This window comes from Carassius gibelio, chromosome B3 (assembly GCF_023724105.1).
Source record: "Carassius gibelio isolate Cgi1373 ecotype wild population from Czech Republic chromosome B3, carGib1.2-hapl.c, whole genome shotgun sequence".
NCBI lineage: Eukaryota > Metazoa > Chordata > Actinopteri > Cypriniformes > Cyprinidae > Carassius > Carassius gibelio.
In genome coordinates, this window is record NC_068398.1 from 10,606,784 (window position 1) to 10,621,563 (window position 14,780).

A 14,780-nucleotide genomic window follows, 5' to 3' on the forward strand; every position below is an offset into this window, starting at 1 on the left:
AAAGTGCATGAAGGGCTAAGGAGTGACGTCAGAGGATTGGCCACAGTAGAAAAATTCTTGCAGAAACTCCGGTAATAACCGGCCATCCCAAGGAATCTATGAAGTTCCTTACGCGTAGCAGGAACTGGAAACTCTGCAATTGCAGTCACTTTTGCCTCTATTGGTCTTACCTGTCCTTGACCCACTTCTTTGCCCAAATACGTAACTGTAGCTTGACCAAATTCACATTTGGCCAAATTTAATGTCAGTGAAGCTTTATCCAGGCAGTCAAATACCTCTCTCAACGTTGAGACATGTGCGGACCAATTAGGTGAATAAATTACAAGATCATCCAAATACGCACTACAGTTTCGGACACCCGCGAGCACAATATTAATAAGCCTTTGAAATGTGGCTGGGGCATTGCGCATGCCGAACGCCATAACGCAATATTGCAGGAAATCATCTTGGGTCACAAAAGCAGAAATTTCAGATGCACGTGACGTTAAAGGCACCTGCCAGTAACCTTTCAGTAAATCTAATTTACTGACAAATTTAGCGGACCCCAGATTGTCCACACAGTCCTCCATACGAGGTAGGGGAAAACAATCAGGAACAGTTACTGCGTTTACCTTTCGATAATCCGTGCAAAATCTAGCGGATCCATCACTCTTAGTCACAAGCAAACACGGAGAACTCCATGGGCTAAAACTCTGCTTAGCTAGACCATTTTCACACAAATACTCAACTTCAGATCTGATCACAGAACGTTTAAAAACATTCATTCTATAAGCATGTTGCTTGATAGGGGCGGCATTACCCACGTCAATGTCATGTTGCAGAATAGTAGTACGAGAAGGAACATCATTAAATAACGAAGGAAAGTCATGAATTACTTTTTTCACGTCATTTCTATGAGACTCGGACAGATGAGACAAATGAGAATCTAAATCAGCCAGCACCTCAGAGTTCTTCAACCTGGCGCACTGCTGATATGTGTGTCGTACCAAAACTCCATCATCCTCCTTGTCCTGCATAGCAGTGAAATCCAATGTCTCGCACGCAAGCGCAGCAGCACAAAATGTACTCGACTCATTAACTTTCAGAACATCTTGCGATGACTCTCTAACATGATATGCCTTCAGCATATTTACATGACACACGCGTGATTTCTTTTGGCGATCTGGAGTACCAATCACGTAATCAGTATCACTCATTTTTCTAATCACTTCATACGGACCTGAAAATCGTGCCGACAAAGCAGAGCCAACTACAGGCAATAAAACAAGCACCTGATCACTCTCCTTAAAATGCCGTTGAACAGTTTTACGGTCGAATTTGTTCTTCATTGCCACCTGAGCTTTTAGTAATGATTCTCGTGCCATTGTACAAGCCTTGTGCAGTCGCTCACGAAATTTACTCACGTAATCCAGCACCGTGGTTGTAGCACTCGACTGGCTAGCTAGAATATCTTCTTTAAGCATCTTTAAAGGACCCCTCACAGTATGACCGAAAACAAGGTCAGCAGGACTAAATCCCAAACTATCTTGTACCGCTTCTCTAGCAGCAAACAAAACTAAAGGTATCCCCTCGTCCCAGTCTTTACTCGTATCCATACAATACCGGCGTAACATCGCTTTCATGGTCTGATGAAACTGTTCCAAGGCTCCTTGGCTCTCTGGATGGTAGGCACTCGAAATTCTGTGAGAAATGTTCAAAGTCTTTAACACTTGTGTAAAAATCTTTGACAAAAAATTGGTACCTTGATCAGACTGCACAATCTTCGGTAATCCAAACATTGAAAAGAATTTTACAAGCGCGTTGCTAATCACCGGTGCCGTAATTTTCCTCAGTGGTATCGCTTCGGGAAAACGCGTCGCTGTACACATTATTGTTAACAAGTATTGATTACCAGATCTTGATTTAGGTAGGGGGCCAACACAGTCCACAATAACATGCTCAAAAGGCTCTCCCATCACTGGTATAGGAACAAGCGGTGCGCGCGGAATCACCTGGTTTGGTTTACCTGAAAATTGACATGTCACACATGTTCTACAAAATTTGGCCACATCAGCCTTCATTTTGGGCCAAAAAAAGTGTCTCAGAATTCGATGGTACGTTTTCTTAATACCTAAATGCCCAGACAAATCATGATCATGAGCCAGCGATAGTACTAAATGTCTATAACACGTAGGAATGACGATTTGGACCACAGAAGTCCAATCCGAATCACCCCCAACATCCACACACCACCAACGCATCAGCAACCCATTCTGCATATAGTAAGCATTTCTCCTCTTCCGTGCCGCCTCCACAGAAACGACAGAGGAAAAACACTTTTGCAGAGAAAAATCATCCTTTTGAGCTGCGATAATTTTCTCACTAGTGACTTGTAATTCTAAATCATTTGGCTTCAAAACAATGACTTTGTTATCGGGCTTACCGATCTCTGCCAGCAGAACATCGTTTCCAACCGTAGGTACCATGAAAGTGGAGTTTACCTCCTGCTATATCATTACCAAGAATGAAGTTCACTCCATGCACTGGTAAACTATCACGCACTTCAACTTTCACAAGTCCTGAAAACAAATCAGATTTCAAATAAAGTTGATGCAAAGGAACCTTCATATTACTCATTTCGAGACCACGTACTAGCACGTGACTTCCGCAAAAAGTAAGCTCAGAGAATGGTAATGTATCAGCCACTATAAACGACTGCATCGCCCCCGTATCCCGCAACATAGTCACCTTGACTTGATCTAGAGGTTGTTCACTAACAGACACAAATCCTTCCATCAGGAAAGGCTGATAACTAACACCCAAGTCATCACGACTCTCACAGTCCGTGCGCTCAACAGTCTTAACAAAGGCGACACTTTTAGTACTGGCACCCTGCTCCTTGCGTTTTAAAACCAAACAGTCAGCAATAAGGTGTCCCGACTTACGACAGTAAAAACATTCCCTCCCTTCCTTAGCTTTTGGAATATTTTTCGAACGCCATTGATCTTTCGAAACAGCAGGAACAGACAAAACCTTTTCAGTGCGAGCAGGAGTAAAAACACCCTTGTGAGTCAGCACAAACTCATCAGCACAAACAGACGCCTGGGACAATGATGTCACCTTTTGCTCATTAAGATATACCACAATACGCTCAGGAGTACAATTTTTAAATTCCTCTAACAAAACCAACTCACGTAAAGCATGAAAATCTGACACTTTATTCGATGTGCACCACCTATCAAACAGCATACTCTTTTCTCGTGCAAATTCAACGAATGTTTGATCTGAAACTTTCCTATGATTCCTAAATCGCTGCCTGTATGCCTCCGGTACGAGCTCATAAGCCCTCAAAATTGCGGTTTTAATAACATCATAGTCTAAATTATCTTCCAAAGATAGTGCAGCACATACTTCTTGAGCTTTTCCCGTTAACTTACATTGGAGCAGCAACGGCCACACATCCCTAGACCAATGAAGCATGGAGGCAACTCTCTCAAATACATTAAAGTATGAGTCAACTTCAGCCTCTCTGAATTGTGGAACAAGAGAAATGTGTTTACTCACGTCAAATGTACTTGAACTCGCACCTGACGCAACAGCAGCCGGCTGCACAGGTTGATCAGATGACACAGAGGGCAGACGGGGAACCGGTGTGTCTCGGGCTACTCTTAACTCCAACTCACGCAACCTGACTTGTGTGTCCGCCTCTATTTCCAGACGGCGGACTTGAAGTTGCAAATCGAACTGAGCTCTACGATCCTCTGCCCTCTCGCGCTCTTCCCGTTGGGCTCTTGCCAAACGTACTCGGAGGCGCGCCTCATCTCCAGACCCAGTCAGAGTCGGAGAAAAAGGTTCGAAGGGCGGCAAGACTGCCTTGGCTTCGGCACCCTCCGCCTCCCCAGTCTCATTCTCATCCTCTTTACTTGAGGGGCAAACTTCAGAGCTCAGAGGACGAATCTCAGATCCGTCGGCCAGCTTCAACACACCTAAATTCCTCAACTCCTGTACTACCACGTTTTTAATTTCACGCTTAAGCTGCTGTTTAGAAACTTTAATTTGAAAATGATCAGCAATGCTCAATAAATCATCCTTCCTACACTTGTCTAGTTGTTCAACAGTTGGTGCACTCGCAAAACTAACCAGATCAAAATCAGCCATTCTAATTAAACTTACCACCACAAACACCAAACTCCAAAGTAACCTCATAAATGGTTTTATAGGGTCCAAAACCTGCACTCCCTTTTCATACAAACAATACCTCGCTCATGGTTGCTCCACCTGCACACAGCAACAGCACTCACAAAACTCATCCCAAGAGAGAGAGAAAATATCCCATTAAAGGAATATCCCACCGCTGCCACCACCAAATGTTACGTGTTCAAAGATGTTAAACGGGATGATTGCGCAACACTTGCGTGAGTTACTGTTGCTATGAAAGCAAGCAGAAAAAAACAACCAGAAAGACCAGACTTCAATAATACAAGACGTTTAATCTTTAGTAGATGCAGTTACCAGGACCAAAACAAACAATATAAAAGGTGAAAATATTAATAAAGAATAGAATACAAGAGTGTCGCCAAAGTAATTAAACAATCAAAACATAAATACCATAGCTAGTTTACCCAACCACTAAACTAACTAGCAAAGTCAAATGTAGAAATAAACCCCGAAATCTTCAGCGGATTCGCTGCCTTAGATAAACTATTCTAACTAACAAACATAAATACAACAGTGGCGATCACTCTCCGCCTAGCTAACAATTCCAACAAACTGCCTACCGTTGGTTCACGCTGTACATTCCACAATCGGCAGAATAAACTCAGTAGCAACACATTAAATGCGCTAAACAGATTATGTTACACGTACAAGCAAATACAACGTCAGAGTTAACAAACACGAAGGAGTATTACTCACATCAGAGAGACTAGGCATAACTCAAACATTAACAACAGTTCATGACTTTGGAGCAGAGGAACAGATCAATTCACATGAGCTGGCTGAAATCTGGCAAAAGAACAATCTTCCATGCTTCTTGTGAATGGGCCTTTTAAACCCGGCAGCGCGCCATCGGATTGGTCCACCAGCTTCTATGACGTGTGTGATAGTAACGACACACCTGCCGACCAACCAATGAGCACCACCTGAAAGTAATGAACACACACACAAAGACAAAGAGAAACACAAGTCCACGTGGGACGTAACAATTATTATAATAGTATTCAACAGTTTAAATACAAAGTTCTGGCATGAAACTCTAGATGGCGCAGTCCAATATATCTGACTTAGTATTACATATTGACATCATGATCACATCACAGCCGATTGGTTCTCTCCTGAATCGTTAGCTAATGAACTCACTGTGCAACATTTAAATATTTGGCTAATGTTTGTGGTAGCAGTTTGCAGCACACTCTAGAAACCCTCCACCTAGTGGTGGGCAGATCGAGGCTTCATGAAACACTGAAACAGTTGAAGCAAAGTGCCGTATTTGTTTCGAGGCTTCGAAACTTTACCGACACCCGTCTCCACGGTGACACCTAGTGGCCAATTGCCCATGTTATCTGAAACAACTTTGACAACAAGCCATTTAAAAATAAATAAAAATATTTTGTTTTCGTTAATGTGGTGATATTTTAAAATCCTATAATAATATCCTATATAATCCTATATCATAATAATAACTAGGTTATTTTGGTCATGAAAAATGAATAAAACAAATAAATCCACAATGGTGTAATTTTTTTTTTTTTTAAAGATTTTTATTCAAAAATATTAATTGCTCTGCTGTGGAAGGGCTTAGCCTACTTCTTTTTTTACTGATAATTTCTCCAGCCTTAGAAAAAATCCTCTCACAAGGGACACTTGTTGCTGGCATGCATAGATATTTTTTAGCAAGGACATACAAATGAGGAAAAATCACAGCTCTCTCTTTCCAGTAACTTAGTGGATCATGGGTTCTTGGCAAAAATGCATCTTTTAGGTACTTTTTAACTTCTACTGTGGCATCTGCTGTGGCACTGTGTATCGCCTGGGTTTCATGTATACGACTATCAAAAAGTTCCCATAAACTGTCCTGGGTTTCTGTTGTTGATGTTGTTGTTGATGATGATGATGATGGGCCTGATGTTGACTGTGGCTCTGAATGAAAGTAAAAACAACAATTAGTTACTAACTCTAAACTGACAGCATATATGAAGTATAAGTCACATAATTATTCAGATGACATAACTCCATAATGTCAGATGAAGAGTGAAACTGCTTACCAGGAGTTGCTGTGTTTGAACGCATCAGCGAAGCACACTCCAGTGTGATCTGCTTTTCAGCCTCCTGGGCTTTGGCAGGATTTCCAAAACCCACATTTTTGAACCATGGGTCCAGCAGTGTAGCCAGAGCCAAGGCTCTGAATGACTCGTACCCACCACATCTTGAGTGCAGACCTTCTTGCAGGTGTGTGCCTGTTCAAAACACAAGCAAACCATATTGGTTATATTGATAAAAAATAATATGACAGTTGTGGCCAATACATTACATACAGTAGTATGGTCATTGTGACCTACCTAATTGTGCAGTTGATTCCTGTGCTGATTGGCCTTTTTTCTGCGATAGCTTGTGCTGCAACATCCTGTAAAGTGGTATGAGCTTTGAAGCAGACACTCTCTGTTCCTCTGACAACTCTGTCGTTGCGAGTTTGAAAGGCTGCAGTAGTGACAATGATTCTTGTATAATGTTATACTCAAAACTTGTCAGCGGAGCAGTATCACTGTTTAAATTTGATAGCACTGCACCCACTGGCTCTCGTTGCTCATACAAGCGCTGCAACATGTCGTAAGTGCTGTTCCATCTTGTGTCCACCTCCTGCATCAGTTTCAGAGCTGGTCTGCCCATCAAGCCCTGCATCTCCACAAGCTTGTCCTTTGCTTTGCAGCTGGATCTAAATAACCCCACTATCTTTCTGGCTTTCTGTCGTATTTCATTGATGAGTGGGGTTTGATCTAGGGCCTTTTTTACAATTAAATTTAAATTGTGGGCAAAACATGGGACATGCCGAAGGTTCAGTAGCTGGGCACTTAAGATCATGTTGGATGCATTATCAGTCACCATACACTGAACTTTGGTGGTTATTCCCCACTCGGCCATTAGCAAAGCTTTAGCCTCCATGAGATGCTGGGCTGTGTGTGTTTGGTAAAACCTCCTTACACCCAGTACAACAGTTGCCAGCTTTGCCTCTGGTGTTATGTAGTGGCAAGTAACACCAAGGTATCCGTCCATATTAATGGAGGACCACATGTCAGCTGTAAGGCTAACAAAATCTGCCTTTTTTAGGTCCTCCATTGTCTTCTCCTTAGAAATGTTGTACCTTTCGGTTACCATCGTTTTAAGTGCCTTCCGGGATGGGAGGACATAGCTTGGATCAAGTTTGTTCACAAAAGCCATGAAACCCTCATCCTCCACGATAGTGAAGGGCTGCAAATCCTTTACCACCATGTCTACAAGAGCCTCATCCAATTCCCTCTGTCTGCCTTTTAAAAGAAAATAAAGATAAAAGATTAAAAGTACTTTCACAAAACTAAATTTCAAAAAAAATAAAAGCTTTTTCAAGTTTGGAAAAGTTTATGCTCAGTGTGCAAAGACAGATCAAATACAAAATAAAATTACAACAATTAGGAAAACCAAAATGTTGTCTTCAAGCCTATAAAAATATCTATGTAATACAGTGACTAAGTTTGTGAGATGTTACATTTACATATTCAGAGTGAAGCTGTTTTCAACATGATTGGGAGTTTTGGAAAAGATTGACGTTACGTTGTAAGGCTGGTGGACACAAGCCTAAGTCTATTTAAAACTATGGACTTTCTAAACAGTGTTACATGAAGTACATATTATATCAAACAATGTATACCTTGTTTAGATGGCCCAGCAGTGTCAGTAGCAGGCCTAGGTACAGGGGGAATGTTACCATCCTCTGCACACTGCAAAATGGCAGGATGAGTGCTCCTCAAATGGCGCATCATGGATGATGTATTGTTGAAGTAGGCTAGCTGCCTATCACAATACATACATCTCACTTTATTTGGGGTTTCCAAATGGAAATGCTCCCACACCACAGATTTACGGCATCTCTTCTGTGGAGCCTCCATTTCTATCTATTCTATTAATATGAATCTATATATTTATGAAAGTATATATATATATGAATCTCTCTCTCTCTCTATATATATATATATATATTAATATATGAATCTATATATAAATTTATATATCTATGAATCTATCTATCTATATATATATGAATCTATCTAAATTCTATATCTCTAACTACTGTGCTATCTGTCAATATCTAACTTAGCCTATATAAATGTGTCACTATATCTATCCTAACTATCTGTCACTGTCTTTAGTTTATCAGTAAATATATTTAACTTAAATGTAACCTAAATATAACTAACTAAATCGCACTATAAATGTCAATAAATCGTAAACGCTATCTCAAAATCTTTCTCCTCTCACAAAAACCCACGAGGTGAAGGTGCATTAACTCCTCTTTTAAACTTTGTGGCAGTTGAGACAGATGTGCGATTGTGTGGTTTGTTCCCGCCCCTGTCAATCAAACGCAGACTCGGCAAGCGTGCCACCTGTCGGTCGAGACACTTATGAAACGCGCAGAAGCTTCGTTTAGCCATAGTCACGTGACATGGGTGTTTTGAATCACAGTTCGGAGCAGTGTTTCGAAACATCTACGCTTCGGGATCTCGACACTGTGTCGAAACGTTAGTTTCGCGTCAGCCATCCCTACCTCCACCTTCCCCAGCTCCACCTGTAGGGATCTGCTATGAGGTGATTCATGTATAATATATGAGAGTTGTTCATGTTATATGTGGAGCAGCAGTATTTCGTACATGCTCACAGATGCATGTTGTGGATGTAGTCTCAGTACTTGCTCTACCATAGCAGCATGTCAGATATATTCCACCAAGACCAAACACATTAACCTTGTCTTGTACATTACCATGCTAATCACTCCAAGAGTTGTTATGACGGACTGTTTTTATGACAGACTGGTGAGCATTAGAGACTTCTTTCAAATAAGATTTTAGTAACCCAAACTTTTGCAAGGTAATGTTTAATTTCAAGTTTAACCTCACATCTCACTGTTATGTCCTCTCTCTCTCTCATTTCAGTATTATGGTGTGTGGTGTACTGACCCTGATCATGAGTTGGGCATCATTAGGAGCGGGCACAGCAACAGCTGTGGTAAGTTACTGTGTTTTCACATGAGTGCGTACTTTAAACCCCCTTTGATCAGGGTCCAGTGACTATGAGTTACTTCATTCACTAACACTGTCCTAGATTTTTTTTTTTTTTTTTTTTTTAAAGTGAATGTTTGTAAGGGTAGAGGTTGCGTGAGCTGTGCTAAACTCTTAGGAGATTATCAGGGTTCAGTGACTGCGTTTCTGCATCTCGTGGTGCATGCCAGTTTGAAAAGCTGATTATAAAGCTCTGGTCATTTAAATTAGACAGTCCACTGGCTCAACGGATGTAAACATCCATTCTCTCTATCACTTAACAGGCCAATTTATCTAAGGTCTCGCCTCGCTCTTCATCTCTGCATCTCTCAGGCTGCATGCATAATAAAGATAGCAAACTGTATTTAACATTCTGAAGATGCCTTTTATGTAGTCTTGACTTGTAATACAGTAATTAGGTGTGTAGTGCCGTACACCTGGAGCTAAGTGCCTTGTTCATGATGTCACTGGGTTATTGAAGGGGAATCTCATGTACTTTACTCTTCCTGTGATGCACTTACCTGACATCAAACATGCCACTTTTCATTAGCAGTCCAAATCTTCAACTATGAATCCGCAACCTTGCTTAAACATGTTTATAGCTAACAAATGCTGTGAAAGAAATAGTAAATGCGACTTGCATTTAGACAAGAAACATATGTTGTTATAAAACTAAAATGTAATATGATAAATATATATAGTGGATATAATATATTAATTATAGTAAATCTGTGTTTAGGCATAATCAAATCATGATTTTTTTTTTTTATATATCTATAAGCTTCACTAATATTTTGACTAATATAATGATTGAGTGATATTGCCCGTATACAGTCCAATAAACAAGACATCGATATCGAGTAACTTACATTTTTAAATCAACATCAACCAAAAAAAAGTTACAAAATGACATTATGATTTTGAACAAACTTGTGAGTTTAAACAAATCAATGGGAATCATTTAGGCTACGTTCACACTGCAGGGCTTAATACTCAATTCTGATTTTTTTAAACGTGAACGTGAATGTGAAATGACCCACAAGTGACCCGCATGCGCAGAAGAGTACTCAACGGTGAACAACGTCACTCGTTGTTTGCGGAAGTAGCTAACGTTAAACATGGATGTCAACAACAGTGTAGTCAACAGCGGAGCTCTTTTTGCAATATTAAAGTTTTTTTCCCAACGGAGCCAGCACAATTACAATCTTTGTAATTTGAAATTAAAAAGAAGGAGGAGAGCAAGGTTTTTGGCCATGGCGTTTTGTGGAGCCGTGTAAGCAACGTCGGTACAGAGAAACGTGTGGGTGTGGGGTCGCAGCCAGGAGTGGTGGGATACTGATGTGAGTGGCTCTTCTCGTTCCCGCCTACTTCAATGCAGAATTATGACGTTTGAAGCGTATCAATGATGTACGGGTCAGATACATGTGGCCTGGCCGTTCAGACAGAGGTTGCATTTCAAAAGATCGGATACGTATCGGATTCAGGACCACATACCCAAGTGGCCTGGGTCACATTTGAAAAGATCGGATCTGTGTCTGTCATGAAAAGATCAGATAAAGGTCGCATAGGGGCAAAAAATTGGAATTGGGTCATTTCAGCCTGCAGTGTGAACGTAGCCTTAGTGACTTACTAATAAAGATAGTTGCTTAATTCCTGAATCCTTATTTTATGAATCAACTAAATTACCTGAATCAATCTTTCCATATATTAATTAGACTAGCTTTTCCATGCATCCTATCAAACTCAACACTGAAGAAACTCAACAAAATACATGAAATTATTTTTATCCTTTCTTTTAAAAGTTGACAAATCTGTTTATTTTGTCATTCTAACTAGAGTTAGAATCTTTACTCTCTAAATAATCTCTAATTTCAATTAAGAAATGAATTCAAGTATCAGTGAATTGGCTTACTTGATTTAGCTCTAGTCTTTTAGGAGCTACACATTAAGAGGCAAACGGTGAGCATGACAGTGATTAGAGTAAGAGGCGAAGCTTCAGTCAGGATGTCTGTGGGGAACAGAACTTAAGACTGCTCAGTGAGGGGTCAGAGCAGAGGTCAGGCCCGGCAGTAAAGTGGATTACTCCAGCAGTGCCTGACTACATCGATTCCCTCCTGTTACTGATAATAAGAGAGAGTGGAAACAAGCCTTGAAACAAACGTGTGACACTCACACCTTTTTTATTTATTTCCGAGAGAATTTACCATTGGGACCCCATGTGAACCACTCCACTTTCTGGTCCAACAAACCACCATTGTCCTAACCTTACCTAACTAGGAAATGATTGGTAATAATGTCATAGAGAGAAGATTATCAGTGATCAACAACTTTAATTAGAAAAAGTCTTTGTGACACTTTCCCTCAAGAAAGTTTTTGGATATCTGAGGTAATGCTTCACAGTCTGTTCTTGCCGCTGATGCCCAATAATAATGTTGACCAGTAAGGGGTTAAGACAGGCCATCCACAGATCTCTTCAATAGGATTAGCTTGTTTGATCACCTTGTATGGTCCTGACTTTCAGCAAAGGTCTTCGAAACCCTGTCACATTTTGATGCAAACACCCACAATCCAATATGTGTGAACACTGCAACAGCATCCACCAAAGATTATGTGGCCTTTCAGTTTCTTTCTCTTGTTTAAAACCAGTTTTGCAGAATTGTACCAATGAGCTTGTTATTTGGTCTGTCCTAGGGCACCAGTGACTTTTGTGTCTCCCCTGACAAGTTCATTGTCAATCAAACCAAAGACTCCTTAAGTGCAGGTAAGTAATATTGCTCCATATGACTGTGCTCTTTGTATGAACCTGATGTTTTTAAAACCGCTGTTCAAAAGCATATCCTGTAGTCATTGTTTATCATGTAGTTTCAAACAATCATTTTCAAAATTATCTGACATTTAGAATTAAACAGTTTTTGCTACCTTACCTTTAAATGATCTCGATTGTGATTGGTGGCTTACTACTGAACAGCTGATATGTGGGTGGTCACATGTTAAGGGAATAGTTAACCCAAAAATTAAAACCTTTACTTGTAAAATATACTCACTCTCAGGTCGTCAAAGATGTAGACAAGTTCGGAACAGATTAGTGAAATTTAGCATCACGTCACTTGCTCACCAATGGATCCTCTGCAGTGAATGGGTGCCGTCAGAATGAGAGTCCAAGCAGCTGATAAAAACAACACAATAATCCACAAGTAATCCACACCACTCCAATCCATAAATTATCTTGTGCATTGTAAAGCTGTTTGTTTGTAAGAAACAAATCCATTATTAAGGCCTTTTAACTTTAAACTATTTGGATTACTTGTGGATTATTGTGATGTTTTTATCAGCTGTTTGGACTCTCATTCTGACGGCACCCATTCACTGCAGAGGATCCATAGTTGAAACTGAGGCCTAAGAGTGATTACATTTCTTACAGTAATGTGCTAATGGTTAATGATGGTTTCCAAATGACCCATCTTGATGGTTCAGTTTCATTTAATGGCACAGACTGTAAACATTTGAATCTTCACTTTATTTCTGTGTCCCCTGCAGATATAGTGCACTATTACCTATACTGCAGCCAGAGTCTTCCCAATCCGTTCCAGCAGGTAAACGATTCCCCGGCACGTCAGCATTCAATTCCTCCCTGAACTCCTGACACAAGCAATTAACGGAGCTTACAGATTCATTTGACTCCTAATTGAGGCAAATACCCATGTTAAAGCCATTATAATGTTTCTGTAAAAAAAATCGCCGTGGCTAATTAAATTATGAATAGGCGATATGAAAATAAACTTTGATCAAAGGGGGTCTCTTTTGTCTGTAGTTTTGGGATAATTAGATTTGTCTGGCTTTCTCGCATTGCCCGTGGGAATCCTGTGAAAGCTTTTCCACTGATTTAGACTGTATTCTCTGCTGGTTAAGCTGCTGTTTTGGAGGATCTATAAAAGTAAATGTTCTGGGGGAATGTCATAAAGCAGATGTATATAAAACAGATGGAACCATTAACCAAATTTAAAACCTTAATAACCGTTAATCCAGATGTAAATACATATCCTCAGCATGGATTAATGACCTTTTACTAGTCATTGCATTAACATAAGGAAAAACCTATAGCATGTCTATGTAGAAATTGTTTAGTTCAGTGGATCGACTGCTTTAGGTCCCACATTTGTTTTTTTGTTTTGCAGTCTTTGACCATCTTCCAGAGGTCTCTGACCACCATGCAGATACAGGTGCAAGGTTTGCTGCAGTTTTCTGTCGCTGTGTTTCCCACCGCAGAGGTGAGAGCACGGTCAAAGTGGGTTCTACTTCACATTCTGTACGTCCTTGCATCCAAACATCCATTTTCCAATTTGAATCATTTTAGAAAGATCTTCTAGGGATTCAGCGGATCTTGAACTCTTCAGAGTTCAGTTTGCACCAGCTGACCGCCTTGCTGGACTGCCGTAGTCTGCATAAAGTGAGTCACCTTTCTACTTCAAAGTGTATTTTAACAGTTTGTCAGGGTTAAATAGTCAGACTTCTATCTATTGCCAGAGTTTATTTTATTTATTTATTTATTTTTACCCAAAACTGCCCGCATTGACAAATAATAGTGTTCATGAAAAAAGAACAGGAGGATTATTTTTTTATTACTTTTATGCCATTTTCAACATTTCAAATGTAACGTCTCTAAAAATGTCATGCAGTGTGACCATCAAAAAAAAGTTCTTTACACCCTTACACACTTTTTTTTATATATATATATAAATAGTTTTTTGTTAACTTATTTGTTTATTATACAAATAGCATATTTCTAATTCATGCATAATATCTGTGGGGGAGTTTTACCACATGACATTTTATAGCCTGAATTAACCTTGTTTTTTTTTAATTAAAAAGGTTGAATTATCTATTGAAGAGATTTCTAATGACCTTGGCCTTAGGGGATTTCTTTCTCTGCTTTTATGTTGGTTGCAACACTTGACTTAGATTTTGAGAACAAAACTTTTTCAAATATTTTTACTGTTTGTATTTATGTTGATTTGATGTGGTTTTGAAAAACTTTTTTTTTTTTTACCATTTCCAACCAAATATTAAATTTAATGTCTGTAAAAATGTCATGTGGTGTAACCATCGAGTATAAAGTAACACCATTTTCCTTAACACCTTTAACGCATGCAATCGTAATTATTATTTTCAAAAAGGTAAACCATATTATTATTTTGCTTAAAGTGACCTTGCTATAGAGGTCTATATTTTTCTGCATGCCGGTTGCACCGCTTAAATTCAATTCACAGTGAAGCAGGTTTTTTTTTTTCTCTCTAATGAATAATAATAAATGATGGAACATGGTTAGGTCCTGTGTTGATCTATCAGCGCTCTGGTCCTGCAGGACTATCTGGAGGCTCTGCTGGGCGTTTGCTACGACGGTGTGGAGGGGCTCCTGTATCTGTGCCTGTTCTCTCTGCTGGCAGCCTGTGCCTTTTGTGCGCTGCTGTGTGCCGTCCCACGAGCCTGGACCCTTATCACAATCAGGTACCGTCCACC

General features: G+C 39.9%; 2 protein-coding genes across 3 annotated transcripts in view; one reads left to right on the forward strand and one right to left on the reverse strand.

The window, feature by feature from the left end:
• Positions 1 to 14,780, forward strand: part of ttyh2l (tweety homolog 2, like) — a 40,923-nt gene that overhangs the window by 22,098 nt on the left and 4,045 nt on the right. For both annotated transcript variants that reach the window (XM_052552324.1, XM_052552323.1), the window contains exons 6-11: positions 9,159 to 9,231; positions 11,955 to 12,024; positions 12,801 to 12,856; positions 13,439 to 13,531; positions 13,618 to 13,710; positions 14,626 to 14,768. In XM_052552324.1, the coding sequence (XP_052408284.1) occupies positions 9,159 to 9,231; positions 11,955 to 12,024; positions 12,801 to 12,856; positions 13,439 to 13,531; positions 13,618 to 13,710; positions 14,626 to 14,768 (528 nt within the window). The remainder of the gene's footprint in view (positions 1 to 9,158; positions 9,232 to 11,954; positions 12,025 to 12,800; positions 12,857 to 13,438; positions 13,532 to 13,617; positions 13,711 to 14,625; positions 14,769 to 14,780) is intronic.
• LOC127953280 (zinc finger BED domain-containing protein 4-like) lies at positions 5,429 to 8,126 on the reverse strand. The gene is made up of 4 exons (XM_052552316.1): positions 7,880 to 8,126; positions 6,537 to 7,499; positions 6,243 to 6,434; positions 5,429 to 6,117 (listed from the first exon to the last, which is right to left on the reverse strand). The coding sequence occupies exons 1-4, from the start codon at positions 8,115 to 8,117 to the stop codon at positions 5,729 to 5,731; spliced, it is 1,782 nt and encodes a 593-aa protein (XP_052408276.1). The 5' UTR covers positions 8,118 to 8,126; the 3' UTR covers positions 5,429 to 5,728.